The sequence below is a fragment of the Euphorbia lathyris genome, chromosome 2, assembly GCF_963576675.1.
Source record: "Euphorbia lathyris chromosome 2, ddEupLath1.1, whole genome shotgun sequence".
NCBI lineage: Eukaryota > Viridiplantae > Streptophyta > Magnoliopsida > Malpighiales > Euphorbiaceae > Euphorbia > Euphorbia lathyris.
The window spans coordinates 94,702,598-94,719,516 of NC_088911.1; the positions used below are offsets into that span (position 1 = coordinate 94,702,598).

General features: G+C 37.4%; 1 protein-coding gene across 1 annotated transcript; it reads right to left on the reverse strand.

The window, feature by feature from the left end:
* Nucleotides 1-5,931: 5,931 nt before the first annotated feature.
* LOC136219002 (uncharacterized) lies at nucleotides 5,932-10,804 on the reverse strand. The gene is made up of 5 exons (XM_066006193.1): nucleotides 10,576-10,804; nucleotides 10,227-10,324; nucleotides 8,622-8,721; nucleotides 6,931-7,113; nucleotides 5,932-6,220 (listed from the first exon to the last, which is right to left on the reverse strand). The coding sequence occupies exons 1-5, from the start codon at nucleotides 10,630-10,632 to the stop codon at nucleotides 6,098-6,100; spliced, it is 561 nt and encodes a 186-aa protein (XP_065862265.1). The 5' UTR covers nucleotides 10,633-10,804; the 3' UTR covers nucleotides 5,932-6,097.
* Nucleotides 10,805-16,919: the final 6,115 nt, after the last annotated feature.

Genomic DNA, 16,919 nt, shown 5'->3' on the forward strand with positions numbered 1-16,919 from the left:
AAACAAAGAGCAAATAGCGATACACATCAATTCTATATTTGTGTAATTTAAATACAGAGAGATTAGTTCATTTGATTTCATATCGAATTCTTTTCTACTGTAAAACCAGAAGCTATGTTATTGCTTCGGTTATAGGCAAATAACTCGAGAGATATAGCTTATTGATTGTAAGTGAAGGACGATACTTTACTTAGGCTCTGACTATTGTAAAAAGTTTGCGCTCTACCTGTGAAAGAGTTCTTTAGTGGATTAAAGCTCAAAAAATGGAATTCTAAGAACTGGACGTAGGTAGGAGGCCGAACCAGTATAAATCTGTTGAATATTGCATGCTTTGAATATATATGTCACTTAGATCATTCTGAATATTCTGTGTATAATGTATAACATCAATATTAAGGATCTTCGGAAGCTCGGTTAAACGAGCAGTCCTTTGAGTGCAAGTATCAAAAGCAGAACCAAGCTCAGTACACTGATACTCAGTAGACTGAACTTGCCTCTGATTCCGAGAGTTGCCTCTGTGTTGCTATTGAATTGAAAGAGAAAATTTATTGAAGGTTTAAATTGATCAATAGTTCAATTCACACCCATTTAGAACTAATTGAACCTTATTAGGGACCAAGACTTTTCTGACCTTAGCTCCGATCAATGGTGTTAGTATTCTTTGACAAATATTCTGGTCTGTAGCCGTAGTTGGGAGGAGCATCTTTAGCATTTGATTTGGTTCTAGAAATTTTGACTAATAATTATTTTAAGGTGAATCCTAAAAAATGCTCATTTGGTCAAGAATCGATTGAGTATCTCGAGCATATAATTTTAGCTAATGCGGTTTCAATGGATCTATCCAAAGTTACACCAGTCTTGAATTGTCCTATCCCACGTAATGTTAGAAGGGTGATTTTTTGGGTTAACCGGATATCATAGGAAATTTGTTCGTGAATATGGCAAGTTTGCTAAATTATTAATAGAATTAACAAAGAAGAATAATTTCCATTGGAATGAGAGTGCACAAACTGCCTTGACTCATTGAAGGCAAAGTTTACAACTGCCCCGTTGTTGATCTTCCTGTAATTTAGTGTCCATTTCTATTTGGAGTGTGATGCATTAGGAACAAGCGTACGAGCGGTGCTCATGCAAGATGGCAAACCCTTTGCCTATTTCAGTAAGAGTTTATCAGCACACAAAATTTGTCAAAATCAACTTATAAAAAGGAGCTTATGGCTTTAGCATTGACGATACAACACCAGCATCCACACTTATTAGGCCACAAGTTCACTGTCTATATTGATCAGAAAAGCTTGTTTCACTTGTTACAGCAACGGGTCACTACCTTCGATCAACAAAATTGGTTAGCAAAACTGATGGGATACACCTTTGATATTCATTACAAACCCGAGATGAATCAGGTCGCATATGCACTCTCTCGCCAGCAGAGATTTCTAGAATTTCTTCTTTTACGCCATCCCCTACTTGGTCTGATGGTACTCAATTACTAGGGGAAGTCAATCAAAACCCCAAGCTTCTTGCTATCAAGACCGCCCTCCAAATTGATCTGACTACTAAACTTGGCTATGAATGAAGGAATCTGATCCGGCCCCCCAAACTTGGCGTATTGCTGCTATGTTCTATTGGAAGGGTATGGCTTGGCGAATGAAGGAATTTGTTCAGTAGTGTACCACTAGTCAACAGAATAAGGCTTATACTCTTGCTCTCGCGGGACTCCTACAATCTCTCTCAATTCCCCAAACTGTTTGGGAAGACATCTCCATAGATTTCATTATTGAGGGCAAGGGATATGACGTTATGATGGTGATGGTGGATCGTCTGTACAAATACAGTCACTTCGTGTCTCTCAAACATCCTTAGAGCAAGTTTACTGGTTGCAACTCACAAAGTTGTAAAATGGTTCCACATCAGTATAAAAAACATCAGTAAAAAAACACCCACTAAAACTCTTTGTTATAAGATGTTATTATAAAAAATTAAAAACCAAAATAACTTTACAAATAATAAAAACTTACCTTTTAAAATATGAAACCTGCAGCAATTAAGAGTGGGCCCTTCATTGTCTGCCACTTAATATTTTAGGGTAAATTGCATACGTGGTGTACAACCTTTACCCTATTTCACACTTTGGTGTACAACCTTTAATTTTGACACAAAAGTGTACAACCTTTTGGTGACCTCCCACTAAAGTGTATGGCAGGTAATTGTGACCGGTCAACTCAAAGTCAACACGCCACATCATCATTTTTCATTCTACTTATTTAAAAAATGAGACCCACTCTTTATACAATCACTAAAATACCCTCACCCTTATATAAATTACTAAAATATCATCATCTCTTTCCTTCTCCATTTTTTCTCCTTCTCTCTCTCTTTCCCTTTCCCTCTCTAAATCTCCTCTCTCTCTGAGTCTCTCTCTTCTCTCTCTGTCTGCAATCAAAACAATAAAAGTTAAAATCACAAAAGCAAATTCACATAGAATCAAATTATCAATGATCAAAAGCTTCAATATGCAATTGGACACCGAGTGACCCAGCTGCATCAACGCCAAAATCTTGTTAATACATTTCCATGTGAGGAAATAAAAGTTTTGTCCTTATTAATATACATTCATCAAGAAAGATACATTGGCATGAATTGAAAATGAACATTATTATGGTTATAAAGCAAGATTTGTTCTCATAGCTTCCTTACTGCTCTGGATGAATGATTCAGATTTTTCGTTAATGTTTGGAGCCACACTTATAAGATGCGGCAGATACCTTTCTTGGCTAGCCGATTTCTGGGTTCCTCTTTCTTGACCCAATGCTACTGCTCTTCTTCTTCTACTCACTTGAAGCTCCTGATTTCTAATTTTCTTGAATTCCAAATCTTTGTCTTCAGATTGTTCCAAGTGAACATGGACAGTGTTATCATCTTTTGATGATCTGTCCTGATCCTGATGCGGCGCCGTTTCATCTCCACTTATGGCTTTGGGCTGAGGAGAAGAAAAGAGCCAGATCTGGATAGTACGGCCGTCCGTTGATTTGGAGTTGGAATCGATATTGAAGTTGAAATCGCCATAACAAGTACGGCCGTCTGCTGATTTAGCGGCTGAAGATTAAGGAGGCGGAGACGGGCAGTTGCCTGCGGAGGTGCCAAGGAGGAGATTAAGGAGAGAGAAAAGGAAGACAGAGAGATGAGCAGTAAATTTAATAACGCTTTTTGATTTTGTAAATGGTAATAATAAATTAATAATTCAATTATGAAGCTTTTTGGTTCTGTAAATTTAAAAGGGTTCTGTAAATTTAAAAGGAATTTGCAGGAATGTTGCCGGCGATCTGGTATTCTTCTTTTTTGCTTATTTATTGATTCAGTGACTCATCTTTTGTTTGCTACTAGAAAATCTTTTTAATTTTACCCCAGCCACATCGAATTGATTGCATATTGACGCTTTTGATCATTGATAATTTGATTCCATGTGAATTTGCGTTTGTGATTTTAACTCTTATTGTTTTGATTGCAGACAGAGAGAGGAGAGAGACTTAGAGAGAGAAGATTTAGAGAGAGAAAGAGAAAGAGAAAGAGAGAGATGGAGAAAAATTGGAGGAAGGAAGAAGACAATGGCATTTTAGTAATTTACATAAGGGTGAGGATATTTTAGTGATTGTATAAAGAGTGGGTCCCATTTTTTAAATGGGTAGAATGAAAAATGATGATGTGGCGTGTTGACTTTGAGTTGACCGGTCACAATTACCTGCTATACACTTTAGTGGGAGGTCACCAAAAGATTGTGCACTTTAGTGTGTAAAATTAAAGGTTGTACACCAAAGTGTGAAATAGGGTAAAGATTGTACACCACGTATGTAATTTACCCTAATATTTTATGAAGAAAGTTAACTCTCCACATAGAGTGTATGTAATACACTCTCCAATAATTAAGCTTGCGTGATATACAAAGCCCTTTTTATTTCAAGTGTGGCTTTTTCCATTTGTTTGTTCCTACTGTATGTAACTTACCTTGTCTTGTAACACTAAAGTTACAACAGGTTTAGTGGTTGGGTGTTACAAGCTTGTAACACCCACTAATGTTGCTCTTATACAACCTGCATTAAAGTTGAAAATTTTGTCAAAAAAGTGGTCCGTTTACACATCTTCCCAAAAACAATCACAAGTGATCGAGATCCGATGTTTATGAGTCAATTTTTTTTGGGTAAATTTCAAATAAAACCCATGTGGTTTCACTAATTTTCAGATAAAGGACTGTGGTTTACTTCTTGTCAAAACGAGGATTGATGTTTTCAACTTTAGCAAAATAAGGACTTTTTCAATTGATACTATTAAAATCACCATTGAAGACTTCAAAAATGACATATTTTAAGAACTACTAATATTCTAAGCAACTTTGATTCTTCAACTTTTTTATTTTGAGATTATTTAGATGATGTTTGATAAAGAGAGAGAAAGTTAATGTTTAGAGAGAGAAAGTTCCAAAAAACATGATTTTCGAAAATCGAAAATATAGTTCCATAAAAAATATGACATTAAACAACGTTAATTCTTGAAAATTTTCATTTTCAGGTCGTTAAAAATGATTTTAATAGCATTAATCCAAGTGCGAAATCTCAATCATCGTTTTGATAAAAAGTAAACCAAAGTCCTTTATCTGAAAATTAGTGAATACAAGGATTTTATTTGAAATTTATTTTTATTTTTATTTTTATTTTTATTTTTATTTTTTTTTGCAGGATTTGTTCAAATTGCAAGGCACTCAGCTTCTGTACAATTCACCCTACCATCCCAAGACCGACCGAGAAACTGACATGGTAAATCAACATTGGATGCATAGTACTCGAACCACGCATGAATACTTAAAAGAGTTAAGGAACTATGTAGAATTGCCGTGCAAGAAAAAAATCCGATCAAGCCGTTAATAGAGCTGGAAACCAAAAATTCAAACCAGAAAATCTAATTAACCAAACCGATTGATACGATTTAGATTTACATATGTTAATTTTAATGATTAACATTTACATATGTTAATTTTAATGATTAACAGTTCAGGTTTTGTATTTATACAAATCGAGTAACCAAACCACTTATAAATATTGATTTAGTTGGGTTATATTTGAATGTGAACTTTAATTATGTTATATGAATTTATTTTATTTGTATATTTAAAATAATGTGTATTGAGTAATAGTTTTTTGTTTAAATATTTAGCTTTGGATTAAAAAAAAAAAAATACTTTTAACCATTGTTTTGATTAACCATTATATTTAACTTTCGAAACAAAATATGGTTAATGGTTGTTTTTGGTTAACCATTGAGATAATGGTTGATTGAGATAATGGTTAAAACCCGATAAACAAAAATTATAGTTAACTGTTGATGCGGTTAACCGATATATGGATTGGTTTCGGTTTCAATACTTTAAAAACTGATAAAATCGGTTAAGTCGAAAAAATATACAAATGGACCGGTTAACACCAAAAAAAATAGAAGTCATAGTTACACAATATTTGCCCTTTGTTGTGATTGCAACAATGTGAAGAAGTGAAAAAATACTAGGAAAATATTGGAACAATTGATTGTCATGGTTTCATGAAAAATTACAAGTACTGGCACGGTAAGCAACTAGTATATGGGTGACAATGCATGAAAGCATACTACTATACTTACTAGACCGGATGATGATGATGATGATCATGTAATTAAGAACCATTATATTAACATTTTGGATCAGTGCACAGCCTCCATCAAACAAATGCTACAGCCAATTCACTATATCTAACGAACCATCAAGCTATTGCTAGCCAGCAAATGTAGGACAATAACAATTTCGGTGGCAGTAACCCAACCCATGTCCAAGCTGGATGTGTCTATGGTTCTATTCTATCATTATTCATCTTCCTAGACTCCCAAAATATTAATGCGAATCCACCAAGAAACACAATAAAATATTGAATGTCGCACTCAATCATACTTATAATATTGTGATATCTATCCACTATGAAAATATGTATCCAAAAAGACAATGTTAAGATTATATTTTATGCATAGACAGAAGAACTGAAGTCATTAAGGTATGCAGCACACAAGACAAATAAGATTGTTAATCATCATCCTTGTATGGGTACTCTTCTGGAACTTGTTTTACGAGTTTCACCTGCAACTCAAATGCATCATCACCTCGAAGCATATCGCGGACCCATGTTACATCAGTCTTCATTGATACCTATCCCAAAATACAATATGTTCACTACCACGCTAAAAGAATTGGATGATAACATTAATACTCTTCCCTTTTAGAGTAACAAGAAGGTAAATCTATGCACAATCACTGTTTTTTCGTCAATTATTTTATATCTCTCACAGTAAAGTTGGCCTAGACTCAAGCTCAAAAGGACCCTCAAAAGGAGAAAAGCCTCAAACGAATGTTTTTGCCCTACAAAGAAATCAAGACCGAGACTTTTGCTTAAGAGGAAGAAACTCCTAACTACACTTACAAACAGCTTATTGGTTACGCGAAAACATTACCAGCACAAGATCAAGTCGGCTAACCATATAACAGTTATATTATCTTCCCCTTTAACAAGGTTAACTTACTGTCTGTTATATACAGCAGTATGCTCTTCAATAAAGGGACAATATATATATATATATATATATTGAGTTTCCACATAAATCTTGTTTTGCAATTACAGAAATTTGACCGAGCTGATATTTTTAGCGTCAAGTGATGCACGACGGAGATATTTATATTACTCAAAAAAACCTTAAGCACACCTTTACTGGACAAAAGACAACTACGAACAAGGCGTGCACAATTTTTTTTTTACTGTTATATAGCCAAATTGCACCAATAATAAAAAAGAGTATAACTGGAGATGAAAGTGGGAGGAAGCTGGAAATGATAATGCTATATATTAGAAGAGAGATACTCACCATCTCTAGTGCCCCTCTAATGACTCCACTTAAAACATTGCAGTAGTATAGCCCTTGGCATGTGTCAGGAAGCTCTACAAATTCCACCAAGGGATTGTCCTCCAAAATAATGCTGCAGCATGTCCCTTCGGCATCCCAATTGGTCACAGATGCACTCACCCCGAGGAACATTTTGAAACCCACCTGAATAACATCGATTTGCTATAAGTTTCATTCCATTCACAAAGAAGAAATCGAATTTTGAAACTACAAACATAAAACCAATTAATTGAATATGCATATGCTTTTCCTCACAAATTCAGGCGTTCTTTGACCACTGATTTCTTAATTGAATATTGCGAGATTAGTCATAAGCTACCACTCACTACACGTATTAGTTTAGCTTGAACAACAAATTTGCAAGATAGTAGCTATCAAGTTCAAACATCGAAAGCAAACAAACACTTCTCAATCCAGCAATGCAAAGATAAAACATAATAATATGACAAAAGAGTGTTCAGAATGCAAATTATGCAACCACATAAGAGGAATCCATATAAGGTTAACATTTGTGATATGCCAAACATAGTGTGTTCTGTGCTGCTGTCTATCCACCACTACAATGCTTGCTTTTCCTTCTCTGATTTCCAAGAAATAATATGCAAGATCTTTCGTAATGCCTTTTCACTCGCATTTCAATTTAAATAATTTGAATCTCTTCCCCTTCAGTTGACAACACAAATCACCTTCCATACGATATGTATATGTAGAATCAGCAGCCAGTTAAACACCACCATCATGGATACAGAGAGTTAAATTTACATCAGGAAGGTCTAGAACAACAATGCATATGCAGATTAATGATCTGATGAAGAAAGTAAGAGCATATGACACTGTTCTTCAGAATTGGATAAACTGGCAAGGTTCATATATTCTTGTGCTTTAAACGAAGTTTCAATCATTTCTTATTCTTGTAGTAATTCTTGTAGTAACTCAAATTCTTAGATTAGATACACCCTGTTGGAATGAAGGAGCTCAAAACATAGAATTCTTATAAATTTAATTCCTTGAACACCTTAAAACTAGTTTGAGACATGAATACTATTTTTCCAGATTATATAGAATACTTGATTTAAAATTCAATAATGATTAAAAAGAAACAAAAATCTAATCAATTGAAATAAAATATCTGATTCTTGTTCAGAACCAACATTGAGAAGAAAAAGTAATGAAAAAATCTTATGAGATACATAATGAAAGGCTTCAATAAGGATATTGTAAATTTTCTTTTTAAAAACATGGAATTTATTTAAGTTCCACCTATTTAGATAGGATCTAGTTAGAGCACATTCAATTCCATGAGGAATTGAGTTTCTAAATTTATTTTCTTTCATTCTAAGCATGAAAAATTGATTGCCAAAAAATTTGAGGAATTCATTCATGGAAAGTGTAAATTATTGGTTTGCATAATCCACATAAACTCATGAAATTTGAAAAAACAAGAGAGATAAGATTTCAAAGGATGACAATATTCTGTTTATCAAATAGAGAAAGAAAATATATCCAAGACAAATTTTCTTAACAGTTCATGAGTTGTATAATTTGTGGATTCAAAGAGTATAGTTAACAAACAGAAATTGACTCAAAACAACCAAAAGGAAATTAAGCCCAAACATTCTATCAGTAGATATTGAACAACATCGTGCACAGACCTTTGCAATTACTTCACATGTCTCCTTAAAGTCTACACATCTAGTGACATTAGATTTCGCTAGAAACTCGTCGACCAGTCGAATTCCAATGTTGTAACCCCTGCAAATTGATTTAGTAGCAAAATTAGAGTTATATCTCACATAGATTGGCAAATAGATAGTGCAATGTGAAACACAGACCGTGGAAACATAAGTGGGCTCTCCACAACCCCAGGCGGCCCTACTAAATAGGCGGATGCCCTCTTCGTTTCCTACTATTCATTGATCACTCGTGCGCAGGCAGGCCTTATTACTATACAAGCTCCGCGCTCTTCCTAGCAGCCCTATCACTCACTCAAGCACCCGCTTTCGCTACGTTTGCTTTCAATGTTCCTTGTTACTCATTTGAAGGCATAGCTACATTTTAGACAGAGAATTATGCTCATGTTCTATCTATTAAGGCTCGGGCTCGGGTACGCAAAGCCACCACTCAGTTGAGCGCACGGCGACGACTGCTACTTTATTGTAAAAGCTCCTAAGGTTTCATACAATTGCAGAGTATGGCATATAAAGTCCGGGTAGCTCTCTATCCACAGATTCATTTCCTTTAGGCCTAACGGCTGGTGTCGTGTCGCTTCCACCACTGCTAAAAGCCGATAGGTAACAGGCAGGCATATGCTATTATTCATTATTCTCACGTAACTATGACTATTTTTTAGTTTCCCCTAAACCAAGTCTTTCACTTCGTTGTACTTTGTGAAAGCAAGAGACTTCGTTCGCATGGCTCACTCGTTCCCAATACGTCACTGCGTTCCTTTCAAATTACGTATTATAATAATATAAATAATAATTTCATCCTTCAATCTCTCAATTCGGAAAGGACGGTGTGTTATAGAGTAGCTTTCCGGCCCCAGGAATGAATGAGGCCACCCCTTTCTTTATCTATATGCAGAAAGATCGTCTCGTATGAGATCATCGTTACGAAGCTCCTTGAATGGATTGGATGGCTTGAACCGACCACATTTTCTTGTCCTGATATGAATGCTCTTGACGTAGGGGGTATCAATAGTCTATGAATCGGGCAAGGAATGTGCGGGAAAGAACCCGAAATGGGAGACCTTACTTCAATCTTTCTCTAAGAGGCCATTTGTGGCATAAAAGATGAAGAGCTATCCCTTTTTTCTGGGATTGAATGCACGAGAAGGTGGAGGTTCTAAACATTGAAAAAGAGATTCTCGCATTTCAGTGAACAAGGCAGTGATTCGACGATCATATAGTAGGTGTACCGCGGGGGGCTTCTCTGGTCTTCGATGAAGGGAGGGTCCAGGTCCAGCTCTTTACTTATTCCACTTTCTTTAGGAATAAAAGAAGAACCTGGCAGCGGGTCTTTGCCCCGACAAGCACTTTCATCGACCCGGTACGCATCAGCGGGAATGGATCTTTTGCTCTTCACCTAATGATGACTTCAGGACCATCATCACACTAGCTATACTCATTTCCTTGCAATACTTTAATGTATTTGAGCTTTAAAATAAAAACTAAGCACATTCAACAGTTTAATTCTTGACAGTGCACAAGCAAATCAACATAATAACTAAATTCCAGCAGGATATAAACTTCGCGTACATTTGATCAAGCTGTTTGTTGACTTCCTCGACCTCCTCCAGATCCGTAAGCAACTGGCGCACAATTGCGCCATAGGTCAAAGTAAACAGCTCCGCATTCTGCAAAAATGTAAGCATATAATATCAAACGCAAGCCAAATAGGAAATGCAATGAAATTGAAAGACCTAATTGAACAATCATGGAAAACAAAATTCGACACGAATATCAAATAGAAGTTTAATATGGTCGGAAAGAAATAGACGATCCATAACTTGTAAAGGATCAAGCAAGAGATCAGTAATACTACATGACGGTAGACTCTGGCTAATAAAATAGAAAGAGCAAAGTAAAAAGAAAAAACCTAGCTTACCACGCGTTCAACACTGGCAAAAATTGCATCACCGGATCGGGGGCCAGCAGCAGGCATTTTTTGTGAGATATCCGACTATTAAAAGTGCTGGATGGATTTGGTATTCTTCTACGCTCTTTGTTTTGTGAAAGGGAATCACTGAAATCTGCTACGAAATGAGAATGAGATGCGCTGAGATCACACCGTCAGGCCCATCTTCCTTTAGCAGGATACGGAGCGCAACATCTAACCCGGCTCCGGCTTTTCTATTTTTGTACTTTTAGCATGACTGGAATAATATCCAAATTTATTCTAACATTTTGGATAAAAATACATATATATTTTTTTTTTAAAGAGAATTGCATTAATAAACATCAATTCGGCAAAAACTTAAAGGTACAATAGAAGCAAAACTCGGAATACAATCATAAAATTGAAGACAAATCCCTGATCGGGAATGATGAGCGAAGGCGTGAGCCAGCCCGTTGGCTTGTCTCGGAATGAACTTGACAGAGTAGAAGTCGTGTTGATGGAGAATGGTTCGACATTGCGAGAGAATGTCTCCAAATTCAGTGCAATCATCCGTCCCATGGTTGATACCATCTGCTACTGTTTTTGCGTCAGTTCTAAATGAAATTTTCTCTAGTCCTTTGCTAGCCACCCACTCCATGGCATGAAGTAATGAGAGGACTTCACATTCTTTAACTGATATCAAACTTTGTAGCGTTTCTGTTCTCCCGTGGATAAAGTGACCTGCACTATCCCGAATAACAGCACCAGTGCCTGCCGTTGAAGACGAGGAAAACTTCGCTGCATCAGTGTCATAGGCCAAAAAATTTGACAAGGGTGGATGCCATCGCTGGTAGTGGAACTGCTGATCATAATTTCGCACCATAGTTCGAGCTTTAGTCCGCTGAGCCTAAAGCCAGTCGATTAGAGTGTTACGAGCTCTATAACATATATCAGTAGATGAAGTAGCCAGGTTCGGCCAGAGTTTGTCATTTCTCGCTTTCCACAAGCTCCAACTCATAACCGCTAGACAGTTTGCCTTATCGTGGGGAATTCGGGTGAGGAGATTCAAGAATTGAGTACTGAAGTCTGCATTCGAGTCAAACCCAAAGTTGAACAAATTATCCAGCCGACTTTCCAACCATAGCTTCCTCGCGACTGTACATAATTCAAATATATGTTGACCGGTTTCATTAGTTGCACCACACTGCATGCAAATGTTATCAATGATCATCCCTCGTCGATAGAGATTGCTCCCCATCGTCATCCCTTAGGGCCGCTCCTTGCTCAGGCTATCTACCTCGGGACTACCCAATTTGGATCAGGTGTTACATGCCCACCAACTTCTAACTGGTTCGTCCTCGAACCACACATCGTATGTGAAGAATCGACTCTGATACCAATTGTAAAATCCTGGCCCAATACCATATAGATATTGTCCGCTTTGGTGTAAATCCAATACCTTGGGCTTTACGACTTTAAAACGCGTCGACGTGTATTAGATTCTCATTTTACTAATAAGCTCCAATCATTCTCTCTCCATTTCCGATGTGGGATTCAGTTCATTTTTGTCCCCATTGCCATCCCTTAGGGCTGCTCCTTGCACCCACTCTGGATCGGGTCGTTACACTCCATGTGGTTAAACCTCGCCTCACAAAGGATTGCACTATGGGTTAACTCCCAAGCCCAAAGTGTCCATAGGGGTTCCACCATACGGAGACATCCGCCTCCCTTCTCAAAGATTGGATGCCCGACTCTCCTAATCCCTATTGGACTAGGGTGGATCATTTAAACTATTACCGACTTAGTATGGTTAAGTTTACCAAGAAAAAGAAGCATATAACCAATACCATACAATCAACATAGAGTGAAAAACCTATGTATCTTATAGAGATGACAAAGAGAATACATGGAGTGTATTGTATGAGAATTAGCCTGGTTTCTTTCGAATAGAAAGAGGGGAAAAATCCAATGTTTAATTCTTACACCTAAACTTCTTAACAAACTCAGTGCCACCCACATTTGAGACTAGAGATCTTATAAGTTATATAGTCACACCTAAATCCTTAAGTGTAGATAGGTAGACTTCCACGACCTTTGAGTCGGCGATACAAATATCATCGCCAAAGATAGCATACTTATCAAAGCGCTTCCTCGGATAGATTTTCTCCGCACACCACAAAAAGGTGGGACAGTGTAAAAAGTGCCTAAGAAGCAAGATATCCAAGAGAAGCAGTTGCCTTTCTCAGGACCGGTGAGGGTGGATCTTGTGAGTCAATGTTGACACTTCCAATGTATGGATCATACATTTGGCATCCTGGGACAATAATCCTAGGTATTAAAGTGACTCCCCGATAGATAAAGTGCTGGCAAAAAAGAACTCTCAAAGCATGGGGTTTCGCTAAGCGAAGCTCCTATCCCCAAAAGCTACAGAGTTTCTAAGAAAGAGGGTGCGGGTAATTAGCAGAGATTCGACGCCAGTTGACCCTGTCTCCCTATAGTGTTTCTTACGCCAACTTGAAACCCATATTCGGTGGACGTTGATATGTCTCAATTTGAGAAAAAGCAAAGTCAATTTGCTAAAGGAATTTTAGAGAGGGTAATACAATCTTTTATGTTGTGACAAAATAGTAAGATAATTATTCAGAGTATTTCTAGAAAACGCTTAAATGCTACTATTTTGGGTTTATATCAACCAATCTAACTCTAGAAAATCATCTAGAGAGCGTCCTCTTTATACCCCTAGTATTTTTAAAGTGGAAGAATTAATTCTCAAACTTGATCGTGAAATAGCCTAAAATTAGGGTGAACCACGTTAAATTATCAATATCATTTTTATTATCTATTTATGCTTGCCTTTATTTTTACGGTATGTTTTATTTTTATTTCCCAACAACTGGTATCAAAGCCTACTTAATATGGAGGCAAAGTCTACAAGCAAAATGGTCAGTCTAAATGGCGCAATATTACCACATATGGAGAAGCAAAATGAAGGATCTCCTATATGTGATGAAGATGCATCTACCAGTGTTCGGGACATATTCTAACTAGATTATATCATGTTCATTTAAATAGATGTGCTAATTATCTAGCAGAATACAAAGTTGCTTTCAAGAGTTCTTCTCCCTTTTAGAATGGAAAACGTGTTAAATATGGTACACTCAAAACTACGCGGACCATTCTCTAAGTCATTTGGTGGTGCTTACCAGGAATATGCATCAGTATGGTTTAAATCGCATACCGAACCGAACCGATTGAATTCGATTTTTCGGTTCGGTTTTTTGACACTTTGGTTCGGCGTCGGTTTTATTTTTTGGTGCATTTTGGTATTCAGTTTAGTTTGACAAAAAATGTAAGAAAACCGAATCGCACCGAATTACGGATATTCTATATTATTTTATATAGGCTTAAAGAACTTTTTGGCTCTTGACCTATCCAAAATTTATGTATTTGGCCTCTGGCCTATTATTTGGTCATATTTGGTCCCTAACCTATCAAATTAGATAAAATCCAACCCATATTGAATGAAAAATTAACTATGTTGGAAAATTAACGGCAGTAACTGTTGGTCCCTTGTAAGGTTGCAAATATAGTTCCAAGGGGGGGGGGATAGGAACTATTTTACCTTTTTAAAATAATTTGGGCAGATTTCTTTTCTTTAAGAAAAGTTTATATAACAGCGGCGCTTAGCACTCAGCAAGACACTGACTTAGTCAATTAGTGACTAGGACAGCTTCGTTGCTTAGGTCAGGAAATAGCACTTAGAGTCTATTCCTGAACATGCTCGTTGGTAGCGCACAACTCAGCTTGACCTCTTTTACTTGGTCAGTTTTAGTTTGTTTTAAGCAAGCAATATAAATAAGGAGTTCAGGTTTAGAAATACTTCACTCAGCAGATTTATCCAGGTTCGGCTTCTTCTAAGCCTACGTCCTGTCCCCGGAACACTTCCGAGATTTCAAATCCTCTACTGAGCTCTTTAAAGGTAGAGCCTCAAACCTTTTACAAAATCAGAAGCTGAGTATAACAAGAGTACCTTCCTCTATACCTCTACTCACTTCTATTCTAATTCACCAAGTACTAAAACCAAGTACTCAGCTTCTCCTTTCTACTTCTAGAAATGATAAAGATTTTGTCCTAAACAACAATTGCTAGAACACCTTAGATGATTGAAAAACAATCACTCTAGACTTTTACACAAATGAATAGACTTTGTAGTGTAAGAATTTGCTTTGCTTTTGATGGAGAACTTTTGTATACGTTTGGTCAGCGTAACGGCTTTTGCTCAAAGTTCTCTATTGAATGTGGATTCTGAATGCTCTATTTATAGAGAGCTGTGAGAGCTTCTGGTTATTTCGAATTTCGAAATAACCGTTGGAGGGAAACGGCTACAAGTCGTTTTCACTGAGTCTGCCAGCAGTTCTCTTTAGCCAATCAGATTCCAGCGTCTTCTGTTCTTCGGTCAGTGTGACAGTATATTCCTCCATTTTGGGTAATGTCAACCAGACAGCTTGCTGTGTCTTCTGGTTTTTACTTAAAGAGGAAATACTTTGTCTGGAAGCTGTCTTATGGTCAGCAGCTGTCTTGTACGTTTTGTCGAGACAGCTCAGCAGCTTCATACCGAAGTTGTCTACGTGGATCTTCTCGATCCTTCTTTACTCAGCATGCGTCTCATTACTTCAACGGCAACGTTTTGAAGACACGCGGGCTGAGTGATCTTGGGTTTGTTTGACTTGGGCCTTGACTTCCATATAGGGCTTGAGCCTTATGATCTTTATGTCTTATGATAAATTATAAACTCAACATTGAACAAACACATTAGTAACAATAAGCCAAAGCATTTAAACTTAGTGTGTTGTAGAATATTTACTTTCACTTAATTAATTTTGTCAAATCAAAATCTTGTGGAAAGGTGTTTCAACAAACTCCCCCATTTTGATGTTGGCAAAACCAATCAGCAAGGAACTCAGTATGAGCTCCCCCATGATAGTTGACTTGTTAATTAAGTGAACTCCCCCATAAGGACTGAACTACTGACTTAGTTTTATTCTAAACATTTTAAGGTTTAACTGAATAAGTCTAAGATCAGTTTTCAGGTATAGGTCAGCTTGTGGGTCATATTCTATTTTACTCAGTATTCAGCGGAAGTAATTTATAGTGACAGAGCGCTGAGTAAATCATTTGTTCAATGGTTTATATTTGACAAGTTCAAACATTTATATGCAGCATGCATTCATATAATACTTGGCATTTGAAGGATGAATAATCAATGATTAAATAATACGAATGCAAGTATTTCAGAAGTAATAGAAGTTAGGCATACCATTGTTTAAAATAAAACAACAAAAAGCATTTTAAAACAAAATAAAACAGAATAAAGTTCTTCTTCCTAACTTCTAACTCTCTAGTTTCTCACTTAGAGTTCCTTCTCCTTAGTTGCCGCTTTCTCCCCCGTTTTGCCAGCATCAGTAGTAGGCAAAGTGACGGTAGGGGCAGGAGACTTGGCCTGATCTTGCAGCACACGTATTTGACCCTCCAAGAAATTTATGTGACTGACCATAGTCAGCATGAGTGCGGTCATTTTGGTCATTTGAGCATGTGTTGGTTGCTGCGTCTGGACAGAGGAGAAGTGATTGATCAAGTCATGGATTTCACGCAGAATAGGGTGAGTGACAGGTGGATGAGAGGACTGGGCATGAGTTGGTGGAGGATGAGCTTGTTCTTGAAGCAGAGTGTTAGCTGAGGCGATGACACGCCGTCCTGACTCAGTAGCACCTAGGTGTGCATATTTGGCAGGAGTGGGCTCGCACTGAGTGCCCTGTGTAATGACAGGACTACGAGGCGTGTTGACCTCAGGTGCTGAGTTGCTTTGAGCTTGAGGTGGGAGTGGAGCTTCTTTTGGACTCGCAGGGGTTTTGGCTTGTTTCTCACTTGGAGGAACAGAGGCTTGTTTTTGTGGAGACCCCTCTTGGGTAATGTGGGGCTCAAGAACAGATTCTGCTTCTGTTCTCAGTTTCTTCTCAGCTGACTCAGCTGGGTCCTGATCAGCTTTCCTCTTGTTTCTTTCCATCAGCCTTACCTTTCTCGGGACAGTACGAATATCCTTCGAGCAGGCTCCCTTTTTCTTCTTCTTCTCAGCTTCAGCAATCTCAGATGGCACAGTAGAAGGATTCTCAGTTTGAGGTTCATTGGTTGGTTCTGTACCCTCAGCAGTGTGATCAGCTTCAGCCATGACATCATCTATAATAGCATCCAGATCTGTCAGATTTTCCATTTCTCCAATGGGTTGCTCAACCTCAGCCATAAGATCCTCCTCCTCAGTGGTTTCATTCTCGTCATATCCTTTCAAGGGTTGGCTA

Coding starts and splice junctions, on each gene's coding strand:
- LOC136219002 (XM_066006193.1), bottom strand. CDS start 10,632: ATGCCTGCTGCTGGCCCCCGATCCGGTGATGCAATTTTTGCCAGTGTT. Junction 10,325..10,575: donor TTGCCAGTGTTGAACGCGTG/GTAAGCTAGGTT, acceptor ACATTTTTGCAG/AATGCGGAGCTGTTTACTTT. Junction 7,114..8,621: donor CATGTGAAGTAATTGCAAAG/GTCTGTGCACGA, acceptor GATGTTATTCAG/GTGGGTTTCAAAATGTTCCT.